The 23,651-nt window shown below is 46.2% G+C and overlaps 2 protein-coding genes across 2 annotated transcripts in view; one reads left to right on the plus strand and one right to left on the minus strand.

The window, feature by feature from the left end:
- Window positions 1–993, minus strand: part of LOC310785071 (transmembrane protein 74) — a gene marked incomplete at both ends in the record, with an annotated part of 1,498 nt that extends 505 nt beyond the window's left edge. The window contains 2 exons of the mRNA XM_083646061.1: window positions 1–25; window positions 906–993. The exon at window positions 1–25 is cut by the window's left edge and continues 505 nt beyond it. Coding sequence (XP_083502187.1) covers window positions 1–25; window positions 906–993 — 113 coding nt within the window. The remainder of the gene's footprint in view (window positions 26–905) is intronic.
- A 16,977-nt stretch (window positions 994–17,970) lies between these two features.
- Window positions 17,971–20,880, plus strand: trhrb (thyrotropin-releasing hormone receptor b; the record flags this gene model as incomplete). The annotated part of the gene is made up of 2 exons (XM_083646062.1): window positions 17,971–18,750; window positions 20,464–20,880. 2 exons carry the CDS (start codon window positions 17,971–17,973, stop codon window positions 20,878–20,880), a joined length of 1,197 nt encoding a protein of 398 aa, XP_083502188.1.
- Window positions 20,881–23,651: the final 2,771 nt, after the last annotated feature.

The raw sequence follows: 23,651 nt of genomic DNA on the forward strand, positions 1-23,651 counted from the left end.
GGACTCCTGGGACTTGTCTGTAGAGCTGCAACGATTACTCAATTAATCGATTAGTTGTCAACTAATTAATCGCCAACTATTTTGATAATCGATTCATCGGTTTTGAGTAAGACATTTTTCATTGAGAGAAAAAAGGCCAACATTCTCTGATTCCAGGTTCTTAAAGTCTGCGTAAAGCAAAAATAAATGTTTTCAGTTTGTCACACCACAGAAATGTGCTATTAACCACCCAGCCAAATTTCAATGATTAAAAATGTCGCCAAGTAGGCTATATAAAATTAGGTTTCAAAATCATGGGGAAAAAAGCTCTGAAACTTTGAGGGATGTGTCCGCTAAAATGTCGCCAGTACCCCCACCACCCCTCCCACAGTGCTGCTCAAGTTGATACATTCTACTAAAGGGACAGTACAAGATAAATAGGATTTTTTTTTACTGTTAAGCTAGCCTACTCTTCTAGTCCCAGACTAAAATAATAAATGATGTTAGCATAGGACCCCTTTAAAACAACTATCTTAATTCGCTTTACACAGACTTTAAATATGAATATTTTCTGGTTTATTTACTCCCCGACAATAAACTGAATAGCTTTGGGTTCAGGTTGTGGACAAAACAAGACATTTGAAGTCATCTTGGGCTTTGGGAAACTCAATTCGACATTTCTCAGCATTTTAATTTAATTTTATAGACCAAACAACTAATCGATTAGTCGTGAAAATAATGAACATAATGAAAATGCAATGAAAATAATTAGTTAGTTGCAGCCCTACTTATTGTCTGCATTAGCCGGACATCATCATCTCCTTGCCGCCTGCAGGTGAAAGATGTTTCCCTCTCCTCCTCTCTCCGGCTCGCTGTCCGTGGTGCTGAAAGTGACTTCTCGTCGGAACAGCTGATCTCGGTGATACTTTGACTGTGATTTGAAAGCAGGGCGGTGCTGTCCGGATCGGGTCGGCCGCCCAGTTGATCAAAGTAAAACAGTTCGAGATCAGCCATTGAATATGGGCTGGCTGGCTGGGTTTCCCCTTGGGTCAGTCCCATGCGTGCGTCTCTGTTAGTGGAGCATGCAAAATGACAGAAAACAATCACGGTGACTGATGGACTTATCGAAAGCCTGCGCTATGCCATCGCCATGCAACTTTAATTATTTGGATGGCTTTTTTGCTGTCATGAGACTCAGTTGGCAGTAGCATATCGCAATACGTTCCAACTTGATACAATTCTACATTAACCCCCTTACTAAAGAACAATCAGACCGAATCGATGATGATGACTCCATCTCAAACACAGCAGCCTATGACCACTTTTGTTTTACAGGCGCTACTTTAAAATGGAACGCCTTATATTTTGAAATAAAAAAACATAAATTAAATAAGATAAGTGGCCTATACGCACCTCTCCCTTGGATGTAGTGAAAGCATTTTACAGCTTAATTAAATTCCCTCGATAGCCTACAAGATTCAAGACAACATTCCGGGCTGCTCACGTACAGTAGCCTACTTTTCTTTCCTTTGGGCGTCTCCTGTAAGCTCTTAAAAATGTTTTTTTTCTAAAACACTTTCGTTTTTAAGTGATCGTCCGACCGGCTGATAGGCTAAATCTAATCATATCTATTTCAGTGGGCATTATAGAGAATAAAAACGGTTTGTTGTATATACCTCCTTCCCGGTTTGCGGCTGCTCGCATCCCCGGCTGCTCTGCTCCCTGGTCAATTAGACAGAGAGGTTTGGCAGGCAGACCCCTCCCACAGATTGGGCTCCGGCAGAACCGACCGCCTTATGCTTATATTACTGAAGCAAGTTCTGTGTCCCTCAGCACATTCACTATAATCAGATGAGAGACTGAGAGGCATGGTGCCGGAGACGGGAGACTCAGCATTGTGGGAAACCGAGTACGAGCAACTGATGTAGTATAGGCTATTTCAAACCACCTCAGGTAGGCTGTTATTATGCAATCTGAATAGGAATATATATATATTTTAGTCCAGATAAAGTGGAGGTGGATCGACTTTTTTGGGATGAAATAGCAAAAAGGGGGACATAGGCTATATAATGTGATTCTGTATTTATCTATAGTGGGGAGGGGGGGGGGGGGGGATTACGAGAAGGGTAAGGGGAGATTATGTCAGGGGTGTGGCACACACACACACACACACACACACACACACACACACACACACACACACACACACACACACACACACACAGGTCAGGCTCAGGTAGAAACCTAATCACATTATGTATGCATTTAACTATTTTATTTCTATGATATAACTGGAAGAAGGAAACATAATTGCAGGAGGTACTTTTTCCACCTATATGAGCAGTTTTCTGAATAAATGACATCATCATAATTTTTCTCTACTTTAATAATCCACAATGCATTTGAGAGTTGATCCGATGGGCTTTTGGGGGATTTCACGGCTGATCGTGTCATTTCCTCAGCCAGAGGAGCAGGTAAAACATGGAAATCACTCAAAGTGGAGTTGCAAGGTTTCCAAGTGACACCCGTGCAAATAATGCAGGGGAAACATGCAATATAAATCCTCCCAGCTGCTGCGAATCATCTGCTCTTTCCCTGCACATCTCAGCGCACTGGAGCATATACATGTATATACTGTATGTAGGCTATAGGCAGCCAAAGGTCATAATTACAAACCGCCTCAGTGCTCCTGCCCAATGTTCAAGTTCTTACTGAGATCAAGTGGTCAGAAGCTTGTGGGTGCTGCATGCATACATATACGCTCTGCTAGCTGTACATTTGGTGGTCAGGACCTTTTGAGAGGGAAGGAGCATGATGGCAGCAAGCTTGAGGGTGGTGTTAACATTTGTGACGGAGGATTTAAAGCAACAGATTGCACAGCTGTACTACTGCAACGTACAGTATAGAAACCTGTAGAGTGACAGGCTGGGAAGGATCATGAATGCACTGCAGGGGCTCCTGCATTACATGGATGGCTTGATGGGGAAGCTAAGCAGCTCTGACTGTGGTTACTCCTGGGATGGGAGGTCGCCTGGTGCTGAACGACCAGTAGGAGGTGCTCTTCCCTCTGGTCTCATGAATGATATCCGCAGGGCGGAGACAGGTATCAGTCCTGTGAGTGCAGCACTGTCCTCCGGATGAGACGTTAGACCACACATGGGAAGAATATGGCCCCGCCCTTGGAACATCTCGATCGGGAACCTCAACATCCTCAAAGAAAAACAAAACTATCCCCAAACAGTCAATAAAAGGCAACATTATGTTACATTACAATGTTATCTTTGTAACCTGAGAGTACACCAGATTGACACTATACAGCTGTAAAAAAAAAAAAAAAAAAATCTCACAGAAAGGACCTATGCAGGCATTCTGGGCTGGCAAATAGCGTATTGAAGCAATCTGTGATGTTTACCAAATAAATTTAGTTTAACATCATTCTGTATGTGTTTCATGTCCAATGTGTAGCCCTTCGCTTACTTGATCTAAGTCAGTATGGCCCTCTGGAGGAAAACAAAGTTGCTGGAGGGCCTGACTCTGTGATAAAGATCCCATCCGCACTCTTCACAAGAGTAGGGGTGTAACCCCGGTGCCCTGGGGGGTGTAACCCCGGTGCCCTGGGGGGTGTAACCCCGGTGCCCTGGGGGGTGTAACCCCAGTGCCCTGGGGGGTGTAACCCCGGTGCTCTGCGGGGTGTAACCCCGGTGCCCTGGGGCGTGTAACCCCGGTGCCCTGGGGGGTGTAACCCCGGTGCCCTGGGGGGTGTAACCCCAGTGCTCTGCGGGGCGTAACCCCAGTGCCCTGGGGGGTGTAACCCCGGTGCCCTGGGGGGCGTAACCCCGGTGCTCTGCGGGGCGTAACCCCAGTGCTCTGCGCGGTGTAACCCCGGTGCCCTGGGGGGTGTAACCCCGGTGCCCTGGGGGTGTAACCCCGGTGCTCTGCGGGGTGTAACCCCGGTGTCCTGGGGCATGTAACCCCGGTGCTCTGCGGGGCGTAACCCCGGTGTCCTGGGGGTGTAACCCCGGTGCCCCACAGACCTTCCTTCCATCATGGCCTAATCATCCCTCAATATCTAATTGGCACTTTGACTCCTCTCTCCTCTCCCCCCCCCTTCCCCACACACACACACACAGATTTTTAAAGCACTTTGGGTACCTGGAAACGCACTATATAAAGCCAATCAATGATGTATTGATGTGTCTGTATGTGTGAAGCTCTTCAACAAAAGTGTCTTACTAATCATCGGAATTTGACATCCCGCTATTGTTTGGTGGGTTTATTGATTCATTAATGCATTTATTGATTGATTGAAAACAATAGAACAGATGCACCAGTCAGAAGAATCTAGAAATGATTAAGGAGAATACAATAAAGCTTTAAAGCTGGATGGGGTTGCAAAGATGCAGTTTGATTTAAAAAAAAAAGTGCAGCCAATATCACCAATATTATGATTCTGTATAACATTACAGAGCTAATGATCGGAACCTGATTCAACCTTTCTCCACTATAGAGATTCTATTATCTCATTCTGTGTCAGGCTTTAACTGTTGCTCTAACAGTGCTGCTGGCACATCATGAAGCCAATGCTGCCACACTGAAACTAAGACTCCCACAGCTTTTGGCTGGCCTGCCTAGCAGCCTATTATTCACAAATGACAGTGCCGTGCCAGAAAGACTCAAGCATACCTCCATCACACGCACACACTTTTGTCAGATATGATTTATTTATTTTTTTATGCGCCATTTTCTCCACAATTGTACTTGGCCAATTTTCCCCTGCTGCCCCGGTCGCTGCTCCACCCTCTGCCGATATGGGGAGAGCCGTAGACTAGCACCATGCTTCCTCCGACACATGCGCAGTTGCCAGCCGCTTCTTTTCACCCGACAGCGGGGAGCTTCACCGGCAGGACGTAGCACGTGGGAGGATCACGCTATTCCCACCAGTTCCCTTCCGCCCCGAACAGGTGCCCCCCGACCGACCAGAGGAGGCGCTAGTGCAGCGACAAGGACACACACCCATAATCCGACTTCCCACCCGCAGACACAGCCAATCGTGCCTGTATGGATGGCCGACCAAGCCGGAGGTAACACGGGGGTGGCGAACCTGTGACCCTCGTGTTGGTTGGCAGGGAATCTCCCACTACACTACCGCCAATGTCAGATAATGATTTTGTCCAGAATTCCATGACTGTCTGTATTAGAGAGATAATAGAGTGAAACTATGATCAAAACAGTGATTTTCTACATTCTCTAAGTTCAAGGTGAAGTTTAACAATCGATCAATTTGCTGTGGGTTCCCTGGAACCCCCACATGAAGCCTCTGTGGTCCCCGGGCCCCACATTGAAAACCACCAGTGTAATGTTATGTATCACACATTAATCAGGACAGACTTATGGCACAGCGTGTGTCAAGTTTATTGCACTTTAAACAGTTTTGCGTGAAAAGTGAATATCAGCAGATATCAGAAGTGTGTTGCCCTGGAGAGGACAAACAGGCAAAGAGGTTCACAAACAAAGGGATGCACTTTATTTCTATAGTTATCTGATAAAGAAGGCAGAAGATCTTGGTGTGGGAGTGAAATAAGAAACACCACCAGCAGGGCTGCATGGTTACTTCATGCCATACGTTTTGGTGGCACCTCAGCATGCCGTGCTGCCAACTCTGTCAAATACACTGCGGTCGACGACACAGACTGTATGGGTTACAGCTGCTGCGGTAGTGAGCCAATCACACGTCGCATTCAATCGAAGAACGCTTGCGGTGATTGGCTGCGAGCAAAAGCATACAAATAGTGATTTTTTTTTCTAGATCTGTGTACAAAAACGATCAAATGCAGGTATCGTTTGGCCTGGAGACGTTTCGATACTATTGGTTATTTCGGTCGATACACCCTTAAAAGGTATCGAGTACCGATACCATGCAGCTTTAACCCGGAGGAGGTTCACTGGTGCCCTTGAGCAAAGCACTGAACAAGTCCAATGGAGCTTCTCAGTGGCCAACAGTCCAATAGTGGTGCAGTGTGTGTGTGTGTGCGTGTGTGTGTGTGTGTGTGTGTGTGTGTGTGTGTGTGTGTGTGAGAGTGTGAGTGTGAGTGTGAGTGTAAGTGTGTGTGTGTGTGTGTGTGTGTGTGTGTGTGTGTGTGTGTGTGTGTGTGTGTGTGTGTGTGTGTGTGTGTGTGTGTGTGTGTGTGGCACCTCCCCAGGCCACTGCAGTAAATAAGAAAGTGTTCTCGAGGAGTTTGTCTAATAAGCTTTAGGAGAAGGGCTGCGGTGGAATTAAAAGTAACTGTGCCGAGAGACAAACGTCCCCATCATCCATCACAGTGCGAGGACATGCTTCCATCCTCCATCACAGTGCGAGGACATGCTTCCATCCTCCATCACAGTGCGAGGATGAGGACATGCTTCCGGCGGAGTATTTCCCAAAGACCTTTTTGCAGAAGCACTAAGTGACTGTGCTGCCGTTGTTTATGATGTGAAGTGATTTGTCATTTCCCCCCCTAGTGATGCTTCCAGCCGGCCGGCCCAGCCTTTTTTTATTTACGCCTATTCGGCCAAGTGTGGCCTTTTACACTGATGGATCTGCTGTGAAATCAGAGCGCGGGTAAAGCTAAGAATAGCTAATGGGAAGTCAGCAGCAGCAGCCAAAGACGCCGGGCCAAGGTTAGCCAAGGACATTGGTTCCCAAACGGCCCTGCATCAGGGCTAACCAGAGGCACGGGGCGTAAGAGCTCCCTCACCCTGTGCTGCTAACCAGAGGCACGGGACGTAAGAGCTCACTCACCCTGTGCTGGTAACCAGAGTCAGGGGGCGTAAGAGCTCACCCTGTGCTGGTAACCAGAGGCACAGGGCGTAAGAGCTCACTCACCCTGTGCTGCTAACCAGAGGCACAGGGCGTAAGAGCTCACTCACCCTGTGCTGCTAACCAGAGGCACAGGGCGTAAGAGCTCACTCACCCTGTGCTGCTAACCAGAGTCAGGGGGCGTAAGAGCTCACCCTGTGCTGGTAACCAGAGGCACGGGGCGTAAGAGCTCACCCTGTGCTGGTAACCAGAGGCACGGGGCGTAAGAGCTCACTCACCCTGTGCTGCTAACCAGAGGTACGGGGGGTAAGAGCTCACTCACCCTGTGCTGGTAACCAGAGGCACGGGGCGTAAGAGCTCACTCACCCTGTGCTGGTAACCAGAGGCACGGGGCGTTAAGAGCTCTCCCTGTGCTGGTAACCAGAGGCACGGGGCGTAAGAGCTCACTCACCCTGTGCTGCTAACCAGAGGCACGGGGCGTAAGAGATCACTCACCCTGTGCTGCTAACCAGAGGCACAGGGCGTAAGAGCTGACTCACCCTGTGCTGCTAACCAGAGGCACAGGGTGTAAGAGCTGACTCACCCTGTGCTGCTAACCAGAGGCACGGGGCGTAAGAGCTCACTCACCCTGTGCTGCTAACCAGAGGCACAGGGCGTAAGAGCTCACTCACCCTGTGCTGCTAACCAGAGGCACAGGGCGTAAGAGCTCACTCACCCTGTGCTGGTAACCAGAGGCACGGGGTGTAAGAGCTGACTCACCCTGTGCTGGTAACCAGAGGCACGGGGCGTAAGAGCTCACTCACCCTGTGCTGCTAACCAGAGGCACGGGGTGTAAGAGATCACCCTGTGCTGCTAACCAGAGGCACGGGGCGTAAGAGCTGACTCAAGTTTCGGTGCTAAGCTGAGCTGAGTCGACTCGTACTCTCTCTCTCTCTTCACACTCAGCACAAACGTAAAGGATATTTCTGGATGAGGTTCAGTCAGCTAAATCATAATACAGGTATTTGACACAGACATCAAACACACATAATGAATGCGTCCTGACAGCAGCGGCGGAGCTAGAAATGATGGGGCGTGGAGGATGCAGCACTGTCTCTTGTCCTCACACCAACATTACTCCCTCCAAACATCTACAGTGTAGCTACCCAACCCAACACATGTATCAACACTGATCAATTGCATTCCCATTCATTTGCCTTTTGTTTCCCAGGTTGGTTATTAAATGTGACAATATATTAAATAGAATTGCTTACAATACAATACAATACAACACAACACAACACAACACAACACAACACAACAGACAAAAAACAGTAGAAATAGACAATATGAAATCATTTCGCATAAACCGAGCCTGTCATGAACCAGGAACCCAATGAGCGACACATGAGGCTTGGTGCCAAGGGTTTGTATTGACAATAAGCTAGGCAGGGGGCAGGCAAGGCTTGGCAGGACAGGACAGGCGAGGCTTAGCATGTTCTGCCAGCAGGCAGTGGCAAAGGCAGCGTGCGTGGCAAGCACCAAGCAGGAAACAGGCAGGGAGCACGTGGCAGAGGAGGCGAGCGTTAGTGAGCTCGCAAGGTGATGTTGGCAAGAAGTTGGCTAGGCTAACACGCGGCTATACTGTTAACAGGTCTGCTCACCCCCACCCACTGTCGGTTGGCAAGAAAGGCGCACCAGAAATAGTTTCACGATCTGACCCCAGTCCACAGTGAGAATTAAGCCAGCTTGATAGACAGCCACACCTCCCATGCGCAGGTGGACTCAATGGGCCTTTTTCACAGCCGCCATTTTGTGTCTAAAAGGCAGGGTAAACACAGGTGCAACCAACTCATTCATTAGGGCCCCAGCACTGGAAAACCTAAATGGACTGGAAGTTGGAAACTCTAATTAATGTTTTGGTGCACCTGTGTTACTTCCTGCCTTTTAGACACAATATGGCTGCTGTGAAAAAGGCCCATCTGCAATCAGCCCTCCTAGAGAACAGGGATAGCCAGAGACAAGGAGAAAGTCCTATTCTTTTATTACATAAAATATGTGACAAATAATTGATTAACTCAACTACTACGGCCTAGTTTATGTAATAAATTATTGTTTTAACTTTGACTATTGTATGATGGTGTGTGACTCCCTTCTTTGTTCCCAACCCAGAGCTGGGTTGTAACATATGGAAACCACGGCACCAAGGGACTCGTAGTTCACGCCGGAAAAGAACAGGAGCAGAGGGTGACCTGACCCACAATACATTATATAGAGCAGGCAGTCCACTCCTGCACCCTTTACTATATGTTATTCTATATATAGAATGTGGGAAGGAGGCGAGGGAGACAGAGCCGAGCAAGGATGAGGAAAGCTCCAGCATGATCCAAGGAGGGGGGGGAAGGGGGTTAGCCTGGCTCCAGACCTTCGAAGCCACGCCCACTCCACTTCATAAAAGAAATACCCAACTCTTACCGCAGGATGGAGTCCGGAGAGCATGCACGCCTGCACACACTGTGTAAGAGTGAATGGGGTTTTTGTATGGGGATTTCAGTTAAATGCAATGAAATAAGGTCTGTGCTTAACAAAGGTTTATGAAACAGCAAAGTTTGTATTCAGCAAGATAATCTTCACAAATGAGGAGCACTTTTATGACATTTGAAGTATTTTCTGAAAATCGCCACTCATCGCCATAGGTGTCACCCAAGAGAACAAAGCTGAAATGTTAGAGATTATCACTTTAAACTCCGAACTAAAAAAATAAAAATAAAAATCTGTCCTATTTGAATTCCAGGCGACCGCACTTAGGGTCGCGACCCTAGGGTTGGGAACCACTGTGGCGTAGAGAGTCGGGGGTTCGAGGGGTGATGAGGGGGAGTGGGTGGGAGGATGTGGGTGGGTCAAGGTTCTGATCCGACTCACAAAATGTGAATATCATAGCAGACTAGTATTGGCCTTGGCGGAGGTCTGTGCTCTACAAGTGCACTTCTAGTTTCCACCGTGATCAAACATGCAACACAGGCAGAAACGCTGCCAGTTCTATTTCAGGTTGGAAAACGTGTTTCGACAGTAATAATAGCAGAGTAGATGGCAGCACAGGGAAGATGATGAAATAGTGCGCTGTATTCAATGCAGTGATATGTCTCATGAATATGAATGGACTAAGCTTGATGGTGTGTGTGCCTATGATCTATTGGTGTGTCTACACCTGCTATACGAAAGAGCCACAAACCTCACAGTGTGGCCATTCCTTTGAGTTACTGCTGCCATTATACAGTGGGCACAGGAATTGTACACATAAACCTACCCCTATATTGTACACTAGATCAAAAATAAGTGTTTGTAAAGTCCCTGGAAACCAAAAATAAATGTGTTTTGAGTTTGTCACACCCCAGGATTTTTTTTTATTAACCACCCAGTCAAATTTGAACTGGTGGTGAAATAAACATCAAAGATGCTTCGCTACAAGCAGAAACTGCAGGAGCTACGATACGGTGTTGCAGGTTCCTCCTCACGGCGGTATTCCTGGGTGGAAGTGTGGTCAGAGCATTCGCCTTGTTGGGAACCCCTTCTGCATCCTCAGCAGGTATCTCAGGGTCAACGGCGTCTGGCCCCTTTAGCCTGTACGCCTCGCCTCGAATGTCGCCAAGTAGGTAGAATTAGGAGCTGCAAAATAGTATGTTCTCAATGCGTTTCAACTATGCTCTGAAGGCAGAGGATTGTGTGGGCGGGACCGTGTGTGTTTGACCGTGTGTTAGAAACCGGAACGGGCTCGTTTTCCTCCGAGACCTATTAAATGTCATAAAATCATCGAAAATAGTGCCCCAACAGATACAACTGGAACGACCGCACTGCGGATATACAGTATGCCTCCACCAACAAGTGAGCAGTCGACATCCATGTATGTCCATACTTTGAGTCAAAATGTGAACACATTTCGTCAAGGCGTTACTGAGATAATTACCATGCTTGAAAATCGTGTTCGTGAGGTCAGTGACCTTGACCTTTGACCAGGAAAATCTAATCAGTTCCCCCTGGAGTCCAAGTGGACGTTTTGAGGCAAATTCGAAGAAATTCCGTCAAGGCGTTCCTGAGATATCGCGGTAACGAGCTTGAAAATGGCATTCGTGAGGTCAGTGACCTTGACCTTTGACCACCAAAAGCGAATCAGTTCATCCTTGCATCCAAGTAGACATTTGAGCAAAATTGGAAAAAAATACGTCAAGGCGTTCCTGAGATATCGCGTTAACAAGCTTGGAAATGGAGTTCATGAGGTCACAGTGACCTTGAACTTTGACCTGTGACCACCAAAATCTAATCAGTTCATCCTTGAGTCCAAGTCGAGGTTTGAGGTAAAAAAAAAAGACTATAGAGGAAGACTGAGCGGACTGTGTGTGTGTGTGTGTGTGTGTGTGTGTGTGTGTGTGTGTGTGTGTGTGTGTGTGTGTGTGTGTGTGTGTGTGTGTGAAAGTGGAGCAGGCTCGCTCTGTTTTCCTCCTCAAATGCTGCTGATTGGACTGAATCAGCAGCACTCTACCACGGCCGGTCACATTCAGACAGAGTCCGACAAGACGCAGTGCCCGCCCCCCCCTCGCTCCATTTGAGAGAGGCAGACTGTGAGGGGGCTGCGGGCGCACGAATGGTTTGTAAGAACGGACAACCGCAAGCTACTTGATGATTGGATCCGCCAAGTGACCGTCAGATGGTAGTCAGTTTTGGAGCCATAAGCACCGCCCACTTCAAACCCTGCCTCAGCAAACAGTGCAAACAGGGAAATGGCGATATTTAGGATTTGGGTTGAAACTAATGTCTCCTACTTTTTGAGGCTTACAATTAGTCAGATAAGACCCTAAATTACATCGTTGGAAGGTTTTTGTGGAATTTGGTTTGCCAGGGTCTGTAAGTAAAAAAATAATAATCTGTTTTTCACTCAAAAGCCAGCAGTGAATGTTCCCGTATTTTCCTGTCATATGCGTAATAACTCAGCGAAGGCATAACAGCACTTTAAAATGTCAAATGACGCTTGACCGTTTTGATTTACCGATACGGTGGCACTGCACGTGGCAGGCTATTTCATGAGGAAATCAGTCCAAGCCTACTGAGACCCACATGGCTGTCAGCCACACACACGCACACACACACACAGACACACACACACACGCACACACACAGACACAGACAGACACACACACGCACACACAGACACACGCACACACACACACACACACGCACGCACACACACACGCACGCGACTCAAGGTCGGCCGTAAAAAGAAGCTGTCCGCTGCTCAGACCCTGACCCCACTCAATTAATGGTGAACACACTGAGGTCCAGTCCATGGCCGTAGCTAGCTATGAGGACGGGGAGGTCCGGACCTCCCCTAATATTTCAGAGAAAAAAATAAAACAATCTGCATGGAAAAGCATGAAAAACACAGGATCTCTTTTATTTTGAAACGAAAGGCAGGTCAGGCAGGAAGTCATCTGATGCCGCGTCCGCGGTAACTTGATTCTGAGAGAGCAGCAGCATGGTGGTGAGTGATGACTCTCTGTCTGCCTGCCGAGATAATTGAAGGTGAGCGAGCTGCGAGACAGTGAGCGAGTGAACGACAGACAGTGAGTGACACTGACAGATTTTTTAGCAACAACCAAGAAAGTAAGTGTCTAGTCTGTCTCTTAAGTAATGTTACCTGTGTGACACGTTGGGATGCTACTGGCTAATCATGCATGATGCCAATTGCCAAGCTCCCGAAGTCAGGTATGCAGGTGGCTATATGCATGGTTTCAGTTTCATGACCCAATAAGTAACAAAAAGAGGTGGTGTAAAGTTAAAAACAACATAATATATTTTATTTTATTTTTCAATCGTTCCTATCAGGAATAAATAAATGTCCCTCTGTATGTTTTTTTTATTATCGATGATGACTTTGTGTGTTGTGTACGGCTTGGGTACCTGTGTTTGTAGGTGTCATTTTGATATGAATTTGGCTAAAACAGTTTGTGTTTGTTAGTTACAATTATGGAGAGCTGAGCAGGTGGTGACATGAAAGAGAATATACTGAATAATGACATCACAACAGTATAATCCTAATGTTGATTTAAAATGATATATTACTCTAAATATGGCTAAAAAAGGGGGGAAAAAACCCTCAAATTTTTTTCCGCCTCCCCTTGCTGGACCTCCCCTATTTCGGAACTCTGGCTACGGCCCTGGTCCAGTCCACAAACAAACACACACACAACACAGACACACACACGCACACACAACACAGACACACACAGACACACACACACAACACAGACACACAAAACAAACACACACACACACACACACACACACACACACAAAACAAACACACACACAACCCAGACACACAGACACAACACACACACACAGTGGGGTCCAGTCCATAACCCCGGTGACAGAAAACATTACTCTAGTTATAAGACAGCACTCCATCTCTGTCACGTGTGTGTGTGTGTGTGTGTGTGTGTGTGTGTGTGTGTGTGTGTGTGTGTGTGTGTGTGTGTGTGTGTGTGTGTGTGTGGCTGATACAGATAGCACGTGCACTCTGTTCTCTTGTTTAATGTAATTTGTGCTGTCTGGTTATTTTCCTGATAGCTTACGTCATAAATTATTGTTTTAACTTTTACTTTGGCGTGTGACTCCCTTCTTTGTCCCCACCTCCAGCCGGGTTGTATGGAAACCACACGGCACGAAGGGACTGGAACCCTCAGTCTTCTGCTCTGACTTGTCTCAGGGGTATGATTCTCACATGGCGTGTGGTCGCGGGTTCAAATCCTGGACGAGCACCCATTATGTTACAATCCGTCAAGGGAGCCACACACCAAAGTAAAAGTTAAAACAATTACATAAACTAGGGGAAAATAACTAGACAACACAAAATACATTAAAGAAAACTGAACAAAAGGTGTATATGAGAGAGGGGGGAGGGAGTGACTGCTTATTACTTTGACTGATTATTATGACTGATTATTATGGCCCCCTGATGGCTCTTAAAGCTCAGGGAGTCCACAGGGCCCAACTGCACTCGATCAGCCCTAACGACGAGCCCACCCACCAGGCTCCTGCAAGTCACAGAACCAGGAGGGGTCCAGGGAGGGTCGTCACTCACAAAGGGTATTATTGGGATATGTGTAAATGATCTGACACAGATCATTAATTACTATGAAACATTACTATGTAAAAGATCACACCAACCATAAACAAAGTCTTCCTATCACAGAGCTGCTCCGTGAAGTGTCTCTCAATCTTACAGATTTAAGATTATGGAGTGTTAAATATTTAAAAAACTGTCTAACACCCCATTTACACCTGGTTTTTAAATGTGACCTGTATCCGGATAAGGAAAAATGCACGCTAATGCAAAGTGTAAATGCATTGTGATCAGGATGTGATCAGAACTTCTTGACCACATCTGGAGGTAGCCTGACTCACATTGTGTTCAGATCTTTTACACCCCATTTACCCCTGGTTTTTAAATGTGACCATTATCCAGATAACGTATCCAGATACAGGTCGCATTTAAAAACCAGGTGTAAATGGGGTGTAAGATTGTGGAAATGGTTTGGGTTTCTTCAGCAGATTCTCCTTTCAGTTTTGGTGCTGGTGTGGTAACGGTTTGTCCTTTAGGTGGCAGTAAAACTCTTTCAGTAATTGACTTCTCCTCCTCTGGCTGCTGCGATCTGAAGCATCACATCATCATGGAATCACATGGACAAGGAGACAGGAGGCAAAGAAACTCCTAGTCTCTTTGTGAAACTGCATGATACTGCAATGTAAACCGTTTGCAAAGAAAGTGGTTTCAGCTATTTTGAGCAAACTACGGGAGCTTTTTCACCCTGCACATCTGTAGCCCAGAGATAGACAGGCTGACAGACAAAGGTCTTATTTAGCATTTGCACCAGTTTGAACACAGACAAGCTCTAAAACCCACATTGTTGAATCCCAAAGTAGAGATGTACCCCACTCCAAAGTAAGGATAGTTAACTCTGAACTCAGTGAATCAGAGAATCTAGGTTAGAATAAACCTTGGTTCAAGACTAAGCTATCGAAGGTGAGCAGTTTATCCACCTTGTTTCCCCTCATTGATTGATACAGTTGATCTGAAAATATGTGAGTAAACTCTGCCTCATTTCAAAGAGGTGGGTAAACTGCGTTTACCCTCCACTACGCCCCTGGCCAAAACATACAAATATATTACTGTATACACCCGTATACAATGACTTCATTAATCTGGAAACAGTGCAGGATGTATTCAGTAGTGCAAAAATATGTATTATTTACAGCTAACTGCAACTCACTTAATTGCGCTGATGCAGTAACCCAGTCGTTCTTAAAGTGGGGTATGCCGTATGCGTACCCCTAGGGAACATGGAAGTACAACAGGGGGTACTCAAGAGAAAGGATCAAATGGTCAGAATAAATCATGAAAATAAATGAAATTTTAAAAATTAATCTGCTCAGGAGGCACTGATTTGAACTCTTTCACTCCATTTCTTATTTTGTAATGTTATATTCTTCAAAAGGTGGGTAATCATTCATTCATTGCATCATTTGCTATAGTTTTCTCTTGCGGTTTGCTAAACAAAATGTTGTAAGGTAAAGGGGGTATCTGGATTCAGAAATCTGGGAAAGGGGGTACTGAAGTCAAAAAGGTTTGAGAACCACTGCAGTAAACTGAGCGACTGGATGCTCTCAGCATGTTAAAACAATGTTATTATTATTTGCAAAAACGATTTTACCCAGGCTCAGTGTTTGTATAATTTGTGTCATCAGAAAGCAGATGAACGGAGGGATGACTGCACTTCAGATGAGTCTTTTTTCACACATCTTGTTCAGTGTGAGTACGGAAGCCGAGGGAGAAAGGGGGGGGCGTCATTATGTAATTCCCTGCAGTCCTGGTCCACCTGTTGCTCAGAATGGACTGCTGGCAACCTCAAAGCTCATAACACAATCGCATGAAGAAAGGCGAGTGTTGGCGTGATCGTCGTCACCATTCAGTTCGCATGTGCACAGTTGGTGTGGAGGAGAGAGCTGTCCCACCTCCACAGTGTTGTGTGGAGAACAGGCAACTGGCAAATCCCCATGTTAGATGCAGAAAGGACAGCACGGCAGTGGAAGCAGGTTACATATTTCAGTACAGAACAGAACAGGCAATGTTGGTAGTACATCACATTGGCAGCACAGATGTCAGGTGCTGGATCATTATTTGTTATGGATCAGTTTGTACTTAGGCTATTTTGTGTTGTTATAAGTATACTAGGCAGCGCTCGATATCTAGGCTCGCCCGCTGCTTGATACAGTTAGCTGGCCCTGCAGCTCGCATACGCAGTTCGCCTGCTGCGCGGCCTCGCCCGCAGCTTGGCTGCTGTGCGGCCTCGCCTGCCCTATTGCCGTGCACAGAATGTCTCCCTCTCTCCCCCTCAGTCTCTCTCCCCCTCTCCCTCAATCTCTCTCGTGTGTGTCACTGATGACATCACTCATGACATCATCATCAGTGATTTATGACATCACTGATGACATCATCAGTGGGACAAAAATTGAAACAGAGAGAGCACAATTCTCCCTGTTATAATAATGAGGAGGAGGAGGATGTTTGGGGAGATTTTCAGTCAGTAGTACATACACAGAATTATTGCATACTCATATTTCCTCATGGGTAATACACTGGAGTAAAGCAAATTACCTGTTGACAGCGAATCTAGCTGATTTTAATCAATTCAATTTTCTTACAAGCTAAACCCTTTTCTTAAATAATTTTGATCCTTATTTATTACAAATGAACCCCTCTTCCGTATCTTAATTGCAGTTGGCAAAACCAACCATTTTCCTATCATGCCATTCTCTAGGCCAGGGGTTTTCAAAGTCTGTGACGGTGGGCCTCCCCTCAGACAAAGCTTGGATAAAGGCACCCCCCCCTCTCAGTTTACTTGTTTATTTTCGCTCAATTTGCTTAAAGGATCATGATTATGTTATTTGATCCAATAGAAACAACAATTTAGCCAAGATAGCCTGATATATATTGCTGTTTGACATATACTTCAGACTACACCACATGTCTGTCTGAAGGCATTTACTGGTAGCCTATAAAGTGGGCAAAGCAGGAAAAGATGACTATTTCTTTAATTAAATCACACAAATTGTAGGCTATTCTATATCCTTTTGATAACTAATGTAAATATGTTTTTTTTTTTTACTTCTATTCACTGAGCCTCCCCTGAAACAGTTTGAAGCCCCCGTGGGGAGGCCCGCCTCCCACTTTGAAAACCTGTAGTGACCGCATAGCCTATATATGGACACTTGGAAGTTGGCTCCAACATTTGCCAGCAGGGAAAGCCTCCCTGACCTCAGCTTGCTGCCATGATTTCATGCATCAGCAATATAGAGTAAGACAAATTAAACTGTTGAGGGGGGTGGGGTTAGGGGTGGGATACTTGAGGGGGGTGGGGTTAGGGGTGGGATACTTGATGACATTTGCAGTTGCGCAGTCTTCCAAGCACCCACTGTAGACTAATTAACCTTGTGTTGTTTTACACACCTATAAATAAATGGTTCCGTTACATCGATCAGCTTCATCATAGAGCAGAGCCTGCAGTTAAAGGTGGTTGCCTGTTGAGTTGACTGATAGAAGCCCCGGAGGTTCATGTAAAAACAGAAAGTGAATAGCTACTGGCAGTTAGGCTATAGTCACTTTGAACAAATCAACAGATAAAATATGTAAGAATTTTTAATTGAGTCTATTTATTTATTTATTTATTTGATCGTTTGGCAACAGTTTTGTTTACAGTGAAGTCTGAGGTGAGCTGGAAAAGGCGACGGGCTGATCAGCTCGCATGCGTAATGACAGCCCGTGCCAGAGAAGGATCAAACCCGCTATCTGTCCGACAGTTTATTGTGCGCAGAACACGGCGACGCATCACTTTTACGCACCACCTGGCAATGAATTGTCGGGGTATTATGCGAGTGTACGTCCAGCACTGGTATTCTGTGTAGGTTTAATGAATATAGCACACGTCTGTGGATACAGTTTCGATGCATTTGACTGCGACACACACGTTTCCAGACCGAAGAACTGCTTAAGTGGCCGCGTCCGTCGTGCGTAAAACCTGCTAAACGCACAGGGTGAAGTAGCTGTTCTCCGAATCGGAGCTGTATCGGAGACTCCGATACAGCGTTTTTTGCCCCCAAAGATGGAAAACTTCACTGCAGCTCAAGAACTGAACAGCACTTTGGGAATTTGGACGGACCACAGCATCCAGTACAAAGTGCTAAGTAGTTTATTGCTTTTCTTGATATGCGTTTTAGGGATCGTTGGTAACGTGATGGTCATCTTGGTGGTGCTCACCACCAAACACATGAGGACTCCCACAAACTGCTACCTTGTGAGCTTGGCTGTGGCCGATCTCATGGTGCTGACAGCGGCTGGTTTGCCGAGTATAACGGACAGTGTCTTTGGATCGTGGGTGTTTGGACACTACGGCTGCCTCGGCATCACCTACTTACAGTATCTGGGAATCAACGCCTCGTCTTGCTCAATAACCGCTTTCACCATAGAAAGATACATCGCCATTTGTCATCCTATGAAAGCTCAGTTTCTGTGCACGCTGTCCAGGGCGAAGAAAATAATTGTGTGTGTTTGGGTGTTTACCTCGGTGTACTGCGTGATGTGGTTCTACCTGTCAGCCATCCAGGAGTTGGTGTATGATAACATCACCATCGTCACCTGCGGCTACAGAGTGCCTAGGCGGTTTTATTTGCCCATTTACTTTTTTGATTTTGGCATCTTCTTTGTTCTGCCGCTGCTGCTCTCTGCGATCCTGTATGGACTGATCGCCAGGATCCTCTTCCTCAACCCGCTGCCGTCCGACCATAAGGAGGTGAAGAGGAACGGGCACGGCAACACGGCAGCTAAGCAGACGAGTTGTAAAAACTCTCGCCACTCCAGCTCTACTGCGACCTCCCGCAGACAGGTGTGTGTGTGTGTGTGTGTGTGTGTGTGTGTGTGTGTGTGTGTGTGTGTGTGTGTGTGTGTGCTAACAATGTGTTAGACTCTCAATGGTTAGACTCTCATCCCAGCTGCCCTGACTCCCACTGCGAAAATGTTTATCCTCAGTCTCTCTCTCTCCCTTCCATAAAACAAAGGTAAAATTCTGCCTGGTGAGATAACGGCACTGTTTCCAAGGCAGTTTTTGAAACAAGCAGATCACTTATGCTGGAAACAAGTGAAATGACAGTTGGTTCACTTGTTTTAAGATTTTTTTTTTTAAATATTGCACCTTATTACATGGTTAGGCTTACAAACACAATATAAAACTCTTGGGTATTTGTTTTGCTGGTCCTCTCAGTACCAAACATTTTCCAGGGAGAATTGTAAATTACACTTCTGAACAGCTTTGTCCCCCCAAAGCTTGGCGCAACCTCACTCAATTCCTGGATATCTATGGGATCATGATTATTTATTCCAATAGGCACTCAACAATTGAGCCAAGATAGCCAAGATTGAGCTCATATTGCTGTTTGACATACTTGAGACTACATCTATCTATATAAAAGGGGCAAGTGGGCAATCTCTGTCTCCTCTCTGTTTCAATTTTTGTCCCACTGATGATGTCATAGGCATTGTGACATTAGTAATGTCATGAGAGCAATTGTGACATCATCAGTGATGTCATAAGAGCAAAGTAGCCCACACAGCGGTTGAGCTGCAGGGCGGGTGAGGCCGCGCAGCAGCCAAGCCTAGGAATTAGCAGAGCCTAGGAATTTATATAAAAGGGAGCAAGTGGGCACTGTTTGTTTAAATTTTTGTCCCACTGATGATGTCACAATGTCTATGACATCATCAGTGACATTATAATATTGACCAAAATCATCTTATGACATGACTGATGATGTCCTAGGCACTGATGATGTCATAGGCATTATGACATCATCAGTGATGTCACTCAAGCAATTGTGGTTTTTGGTTACACTTGCGCAATTGTGACATCACTGATGATGTCATAGACATTGTGCCATCATTGTGATGTCATCAGTGATGCAAAGTTGGGAAAATGTGAGCAGGCGAGGCAGCTGCAGGGCCAGCTCGGCGAGGTGCAGGGCGGACGAGCCCGCGCAGCGGGTGAGCCTAGGATTCGAGTGCGCGTAGCGGGCGACGCGAGATGCCTAGTACATAAAAAAGGCCTGTCTGATGGTAGTTATTTGATTCTGACTCTGGGAAAGTGGGATAAACAGTAAAATTCCCCAAAACTCTGAAATATCTCTTTAACCAAATCACACACATTTAGGCTATTCTATGAGATCTCCTTTTGATAACTAATGTAACAACAAACACAAAATCACTTTGGACTCCTCCCACTTTGAAAACATCTGTCGAAACTTTGACATCTGACTGAGATTACAAATGGCCAACACTCCCTCGCTGTTGATTAAAGAAAATCAATTGTCCTAATAGATTTGCATATGAAGTCAGAGTCACGAGTCAGAGTACGAACTGAAATGCACGTTGGAAAATCTTTCAATCCTGATCCCCCATACACTATGGCAGGTTTAGATCGATATCTGTAATTATTGCGATTATTTATTTGCTTAAGATTATTGATCTGGCTGGTTTCAGTGTTGCAAGTGCTCCCATGAGAGCTTTACTGCAATGACAGCTGCCATATCCCCCCCCTGTGGCCCTGCAGGTGACCAAGATGCTGGCGGTGGTGGTGATCCTGTTCGCCGCGCTGTGGATGCCGTACCGCACCTTAGTGGTGGTCAACTCCTTCCTGGACCAGGCCTACCTGGACAGCTGGTTCCTGCTGTTCTGCCGGAGCTGCATCTACCTCAACAGCGCCATCAACCCGCTCATCTACAACGCCATGTCCCAGAAGTTCCGCGCCGCTTTCCGCAAGATCTGCCGCTGCGGGCGGAAGGGCTCGGAGCGGCCGGCCGCCTACAGCGTGGCGCTCACCTACAGCGCCGCCAAGGACACGTCTCTGGTGGAGAGCACCGACCACTTCGCCACGGAGCTGGACGAGCTCACGGTCACCGAGGAGCTGCTGCCCGACACCAAGACGGTGTTCCCAGACCCTTGTGTCTACGGGAAGGTTCAGATGTAACAGTAGCCAGCGGGTGGCGCTGTGCAGTGAGTAAACCTCACTCTCCGAGACCTAAAGAGACGCACGCTCTAGCGACAAACGCTAGAGCTCATGGGTTCTAGCCTCCTCGCTAGAGCGTCCGCCTCCCATTGCCGGAGGTTGCGAGTTTGATTCCCAGCTGTGGGGGGACGTTACACAAGGCAGGTTTCACAAGGCCTCATGCTGGGAAGGAGCATAAGGCCGCCGCAGAAGAAGAGTTGAGAACTGCCGCTTAATGGAGTCGGCCGACATGTCGAGTGAATGATGTTTTTCCTGAGTGCCTGCTGTCTGACCTTTTCCCATCCAGACTGCAGGAGTGAATGGTGTTTTTCCTGAGTGCCTGCTGTCTGACCTTTTCCCATCCAGACTGCAGGAGTGAATGGTGTTTTTCCTGAGTGCCTGCTGTCTGACCTTTTCCCAGCCAGACTGCGGGAGTCCTTGACATGTAAACACAGCGCTTACAGCCATGATGCATGGTGATATAGTGTTTGAGTCCCGGAGCCAAACGTGCTCGTTGTCAATAACAGTGATCCAACGCATTGTGTAACGATGATGACGGCACTAAGGACCATCTCATCACAAAGCTGTCTGGGACCTGAGATGAGCATAATAATACTAAGATACTGAACAGACACTGAACATAAGTGTTTCCACTTGACCATCGTCAATCCCACGCACACAGCTTTGACTATCTGCTGAAAGCGAGTGTCAATCTAGTGGAGACTGAGACTCATTATCATTCTGCACCAGGCAACTTCATGTCGGCTCCTCCACACGGCAGCGAGAGATAACCTTCAATAGCCAGAATGCCTGTAAGGTGAGGCCAGTAAACTGCACACAGCTCCTTCATGTTCACCAAGCCAGCTGATCTGTGACGCTTTAAAGGAAACCAAAGACACGAGAGAGGAAAGGATCTCAAATCGGTGAGTCCAGTTTTCTCTGGACGGAGGCTAGCGCTGCGTTTTTTTCCCGATATAAGTTTCGATCGGTCACATCCGTATGCGGAGAAGTGTTCATACTCGACACCAGAATTTAATTCGGGGGAAATGCGGCAAATCCGAGGGGGAGTGTCGGTGAGGCCAGTGCGTAAGTGCCAAAAACTGCAGTTCTGGCTGCAAAAGGGAGTCATTCCCTATTCACCTGCATGTTAAAATCCCCGACTTTACAGGAGAAATAAGCATGCTTACAGCCTGGTTCAAAAAAACGATTTTGGTCTAAATCTAACCTTTCATGACCACTGGGGTGTACATTTTTATATAACTCGCCCGTTTAGAGTAAAATAGATGTAAAAAAAAAAATACGTTTTGGGTGTTATTGACAGGTTGCCTGTCCAGTGATGGAGCAGCTCGCCAATCACGGACCAATAGCAGACGGCGCTGCAGCTCTGTGGGAAACCCCCTGGCAAAATGCCAAACTCGAGGTTTCAAAATAGGAGTCCATGAAGCAACGGGTGACGTCACGCTCGCTACGTCCATCTTTTTTTTTTTTTACAGAGATGAGTGTACTTTAAATGAAAAATGTCGCCTTGTGCAGCTGTAATAACTGTATGTGTTGCCTTAAGCGATGCTGGGCCCCTGCTGCGTCGAGGCAGGAAGTCCTTTTACAGGGTGAACATCGTGTTCCACTTGAAAACAGCCTGTATTCTCTGTGTGAAGGACATGCAGGGCCTCCAAACAACGTGAGAGTGGAGACGCACGCTGCTGTTCCCTGTGGAGAGAGGGGCTCACCCCTAACGCCTTGATGTAACCCTATGTGGAAGAAGGATCGGTACAAGTATCTAAAGCACTTTGTAACGTTCTTTCAGAAAGTGCTACACAAAAGTTCATTTTTGATTGTTGTCATTTAGGCTACTGCAAAAAAAAATCTCCCATCTTAACGAGTAACTTGTCAATTTAAAATGGTGATTTTCCCAAAACAAGCGAAGAAGACTGCCAATGGCGTTAGATAATTCCACCTTTTTGTATTGCAAATTGAATTTGGTCTTGACAGCAGTGCAGTGTTCTGCCTTATTCACACTTGCTACTAATGGTCATTTCTAGAAAATTCCAGGGGTAACACTTTCTTTGGGTAGTCCGCCTACAGTCTACATTTGTAACATTTCAACAGCTTATTAGTTCAACAATTCAACTGTTTAACAGATGTTATACTGTAATATATGTGCCAATTCATGCACATACCTACATATTCCACTAGGGGCAGCAGGTGTGTTGAATGGGGAGCATACAGAATCTGTTTAATATCATCTAATAAGCTGTTACAACATCAACAAGTCAAACAGTTGAATTGTTGAACGTCAACTAATAAGCTGTTGAAATGTTGCAAATCCTCTGTAGGCGGACTATAAAACAAATAAAGTGTTACCAATTCTGTCAATAAGTGAAGCTGCGAAGCTGCATTGGAAACTAGAAAAATAAGATTTGAAGTATCGAAATATGAGACAGCTGACTTGTTAAGATGGATGTTCAATTGAACCATCAAACATCACTCTTAAAGTTTGAGCAATGACCCTGGTTGCAAACCTCAGTATTTTCCTTTTTTTTTTAAACTTTATTTCTACAGGGGTGGCCCTTGAGAGCGAGCTCTCATTTTGCAAGAGCGCCCTGCTACAGTAAAACATTTATAAAAAGTGACAAAATTACAGACAAGCAAGATAAAGACAAACAATAAAAAACAAGATGATAAAAACACATCAAGTAAAACTCGAGCACGGTACCCTCTAGGTGTGTAGGAGCACTCTAAACGACTCTAGAGAG

The sequence above is a fragment of the Poromitra crassiceps genome (assembly GCF_964638095.1).
Source record: "Poromitra crassiceps genome assembly, chromosome: 11".
NCBI classification, from domain to species: domain Eukaryota; kingdom Metazoa; phylum Chordata; class Actinopteri; order Beryciformes; family Melamphaidae; genus Poromitra; species Poromitra crassiceps.